Here is a 3,626-nt window from a genome sequence, read left to right as displayed (position 1 = left end):
TTTTTTTTTTTTTTACATATTACAGATTTTGAGTACAGCATTATCGTATTTCACATTACTGAGTAATCGCATAGAAAATAGCTCATAAATTTCCAACGATTCATTAACAAACAGTTTCAGATTAAATATTGTATATTCCATTAATAAAGGAATAAAGATAAAAGGATAATTTTTTGAAATAATAAATAATCATTATTAAATTGTAGACTTGTATGTAAATATATATTTTTTTTAAATAAAGAATATAAATAAAAAATATCCTATTATGTTAAGTATCCAAAAAATACCAAACAAAAATATGTATAATTAATCAATGAATCAATTACAGATAAAGATCCAATTTATTTCAATCAAAGAATTTTTTAATAAATCAATATTTTATAATTTCTTCCAGAAATAAACAAAATTTATTTATTAACTATTAAACTTTTATTTATTTTATTTAATTAAATATCAAATCATTATGAATATAAATTTAAATAGATAATTATATTTAATAACTAATAAAAAGACATAATAAATATTTCATATTGCTTTTTCAATAAAATACAAAAATATAATTATCCAGACTTTTACTTACGATTCTTTTCCACCAGATACGAAATAATAATTTCTACATTTACTCTTTCTATCCTCTTTGTATTTTCTTCCACTTTGCAGCAACAATACTCCATTTCACTATTATCTTTTTATAAAATCCGAATAATATCTAACGCCTTACTATCATACACATAGTTCATAATCAAAAAGTTTCAAGTATAATCTACAACGCTATAATTCATGTTACGTGTCCCATTAATAATACAACATAAAGTGTGACAATCATTTCTCTTGACTCCGTATCATTTGGGATGTTTTCGTCGAAAAGAAAGGAACAAGAATTGAGGCAAATACAAAACGCATGCAAGAACGATGAAAATAAAAGGAATAGACAAGTCACCAATTCCTATTAAATTATTAATTATTATTGTGGTTTATACTCGTTTAATATTACGCGTGGGACGATGTATGATCAGTCATCATGCAAACGGAAAGGCAGTTAGATATATCGATGAATTTGTCGACATTTTTCTTAAAGAATGTTGGAGTCTGGATATCTGATAATCCTAGTGAACAACGTTGGATGAAGATGTTGCTCGGCTACACAACTTCGATCTTGTTGTCTGGTATAATCATTAATGGCAGAGATTTGTATTTCACATTGTTGTACAACGGCGTGAGTATGTTCATAACTTTTAAATGAACGAAATTTGAGAAATTTTAGATTATTATGTAAAGAATTTTAATTTTTTAAAAATTTAAGAATGAAGAAATGATTGGAATTTATTAGAATCTTAAACCAAATCTTTCGTTTTTAGTTTTTTAATATCAAAGATTTGGAAATGAAATTTTGTTAAAAAATTATTAATGGATTTTGAATAATAGTAATGATTATTATTTTAAAAAGATTTTAACGAAAATATGAGTACGAATAAAAAAAGAAATATTTAAATTGTTTTAATAATTTATTTTAAATATATTTTATAATTTATATTATTTTATATTATTTACTCATTTAAAATCAACTCATTCTAGGACATTCTTTATGCCACAACGAATAACATAACTATGATAATGGGTTTGGCCAAAATATGCATCATATTAATGTATAAGAAAAAGTTTTTAAATCTAATTGTGTACATGCAACAAAACTTTTGGAATCTTAACTACGATCATCGTGAGAAAAAAATTTTAGATGATTGCAGAAAAACTTGCACTTTTTTCATCTCTTCTGTTACCACCATGGCTATATGTGCCATGATATGTTATCTAATGATACCATTCATTGGTAAGTTATTAATTAAAATTATTAATTAAAATTATTAAATATTGACTTGATTAATAAATTTTATATATTCCAAAATAGACAAACATAAATATAGTATATTTATCATTATATTTTTTTTATTAAACAATTTTCATTAAATTAAAAAACAATACAATGAAATTAAAAAACAAAATTGCAAAGTTTATTAATCTTTACTATACAAATAAAATAAATTTATTATATTGTTATTTTTATGATAAACTAAAAATTATATACTTTAAAATTGTATGAAATTTGACAACAGAAAATAATAGCAAATTTGAAAAAATTTGAATTAAACTTCTTTATAATTATTTTTAATTAAAATTTATTTATGCTTAATGTACTTTAATTTTTATATATTTTATATTTAATATACATAGAATATTATATTCAAGGGACATCTTTGCAAGATAGATCCTAGAGAAACAAATATAAAAGTTAATATCCAAAAACGTCGAATGCTCATTTATTATTATAAGGAATTAAAACTTGCAACAAAGCAAACATTAAAATTAATCTCCTCTATCTTTGTCGTCAACATCTTGCTCTTTTTTTCATTTTAAATCAATAGAAATTTAAATTACTTACAATATAATAAATAAGTCTCAAATTTAGAAATTTTTTATAAATCAACTTTTATATTTGTTTTAGTCTCTAGAATTGATTTTTCCATCCTACAAAAAAAAGCAAACAGTTTTTATATTTGTTACAGTACAAAATGGAAAAAATGAATCCGAAAGAATGCTTCCGTTCAATATGTGGATAAATTTACCAGTATCAAAGACGCCTTATTACGAAATAATATTTCTTATACAAGTAATTTAAATTTATATTATTATTGTTTTAATTATCAATAAATTTCAATTAAAATTAAAAAGAAAATTAAAAAAAAATAATTAAAATTTCTATAATATTTTCTTTTATAATAAAAAAATAAATATTTTAAATTTTACTATAAATTTTTATACATAAATAAATAAAATTTTTTCTATTAAAAAACCTAGTATATTTCTTTTTTAAAAAGTAAATAATAAATTTTTCTTTTATAATAATAATATTAATAAAAATAACTATGATTTATTTCTTAATCAATATTATCAATATTTTATATAAGTAATTTTTGAATAATATTAAATAAATCTCTCTATATTGATTTTGTTTTTTTTATATAATAAAGAAAATTAATTGTCATTTTTTAGGCAATGTGTGTGTATTATGTTGGAATCTCTACTTTTTGTTTCGATAATATTTTCTGCATAATGGCCATACATTTGGCTGGTCAATTTCGCATACTTCGATACAGGTTTACGAAACTATGTGACATAGAATACGAGAATTCACAATCGATATTATCAAAACAGATGCACAAATTTTACGAGAAATTTAAAAAATGTGTTCAACATCATCAAACATTAATCGACTTCTATCAAAATCTTGAGAACGTGTATACCACAATTACACTTGAACAAGTGTTAGTATTTAGTGTATTAATTTGTCTGTTCGGATATCAAGTATTAGTGGTTAGTACTTTAACATTACTTTATTTTTATCAAATATTCGATAATTCTTTAAATAATTAAAATAAAAGAAAAAATACAAGTAATTGTTTTTATTTCTATTAAAGTATTATTGAAAAATATATAAAAAAGCATTATATTTATTTACAAATAAAAACACGTTTTTCTGTTTAATATTTTTTTTTTTCTTTTAGGCTACTGCTTCTTTTGCCAGACGCTTCATTTTTGTCTTTTTGTTAAATGGCTCGATATTTTTATTG

General features: G+C 21.3%; 2 protein-coding genes across 2 annotated transcripts in view; both read left to right on the top strand.

Annotated features, from left to right (window-relative positions):
• The window catches only part of LOC102671564 (odorant receptor 13a-like), a 3,860-nt gene extending 3,660 nt beyond the window's left edge, over nt 1-200 (top strand). The window contains exon 6 of the mRNA XM_006610122.2: nt 26-200. Within this exon, the coding sequence (XP_006610185.2) occupies nt 26-88 (63 nt within the window). The 3' untranslated portion in view covers nt 89-200. The remainder of the gene's footprint in view (nt 1-25) is intronic.
• Nucleotides 201-1,015: 815 nt separating this feature from the next.
• LOC102671694 (odorant receptor 4-like) overlaps nt 1,016-3,626 on the top strand; it is a 3,791-nt gene continuing 1,180 nt past the window's right edge. Inside the window, exons 1-5 of the mRNA XM_031515441.1 lie at nt 1,016-1,216; nt 1,576-1,828; nt 2,562-2,665; nt 3,049-3,369; nt 3,561-3,626. Of these exons, the coding sequence (XP_031371301.1) occupies nt 1,022-1,216; nt 1,576-1,828; nt 2,562-2,665; nt 3,049-3,369; nt 3,561-3,626 (939 nt within the window). The 5' untranslated portion in view covers nt 1,016-1,021. The remainder of the gene's footprint in view (nt 1,217-1,575; nt 1,829-2,561; nt 2,666-3,048; nt 3,370-3,560) is intronic.

Source organism: Apis dorsata, unplaced genomic scaffold, assembly GCF_000469605.1.
Source record: "Apis dorsata unplaced genomic scaffold, Apis dorsata 1.3 scaffold_69, whole genome shotgun sequence".
Taxonomy (NCBI): domain Eukaryota; kingdom Metazoa; phylum Arthropoda; class Insecta; order Hymenoptera; family Apidae; genus Apis; species Apis dorsata.
Note: the sequence above shows the minus strand (reverse complement) of the source record. Positions and strands in the feature narration are given on the sequence as shown.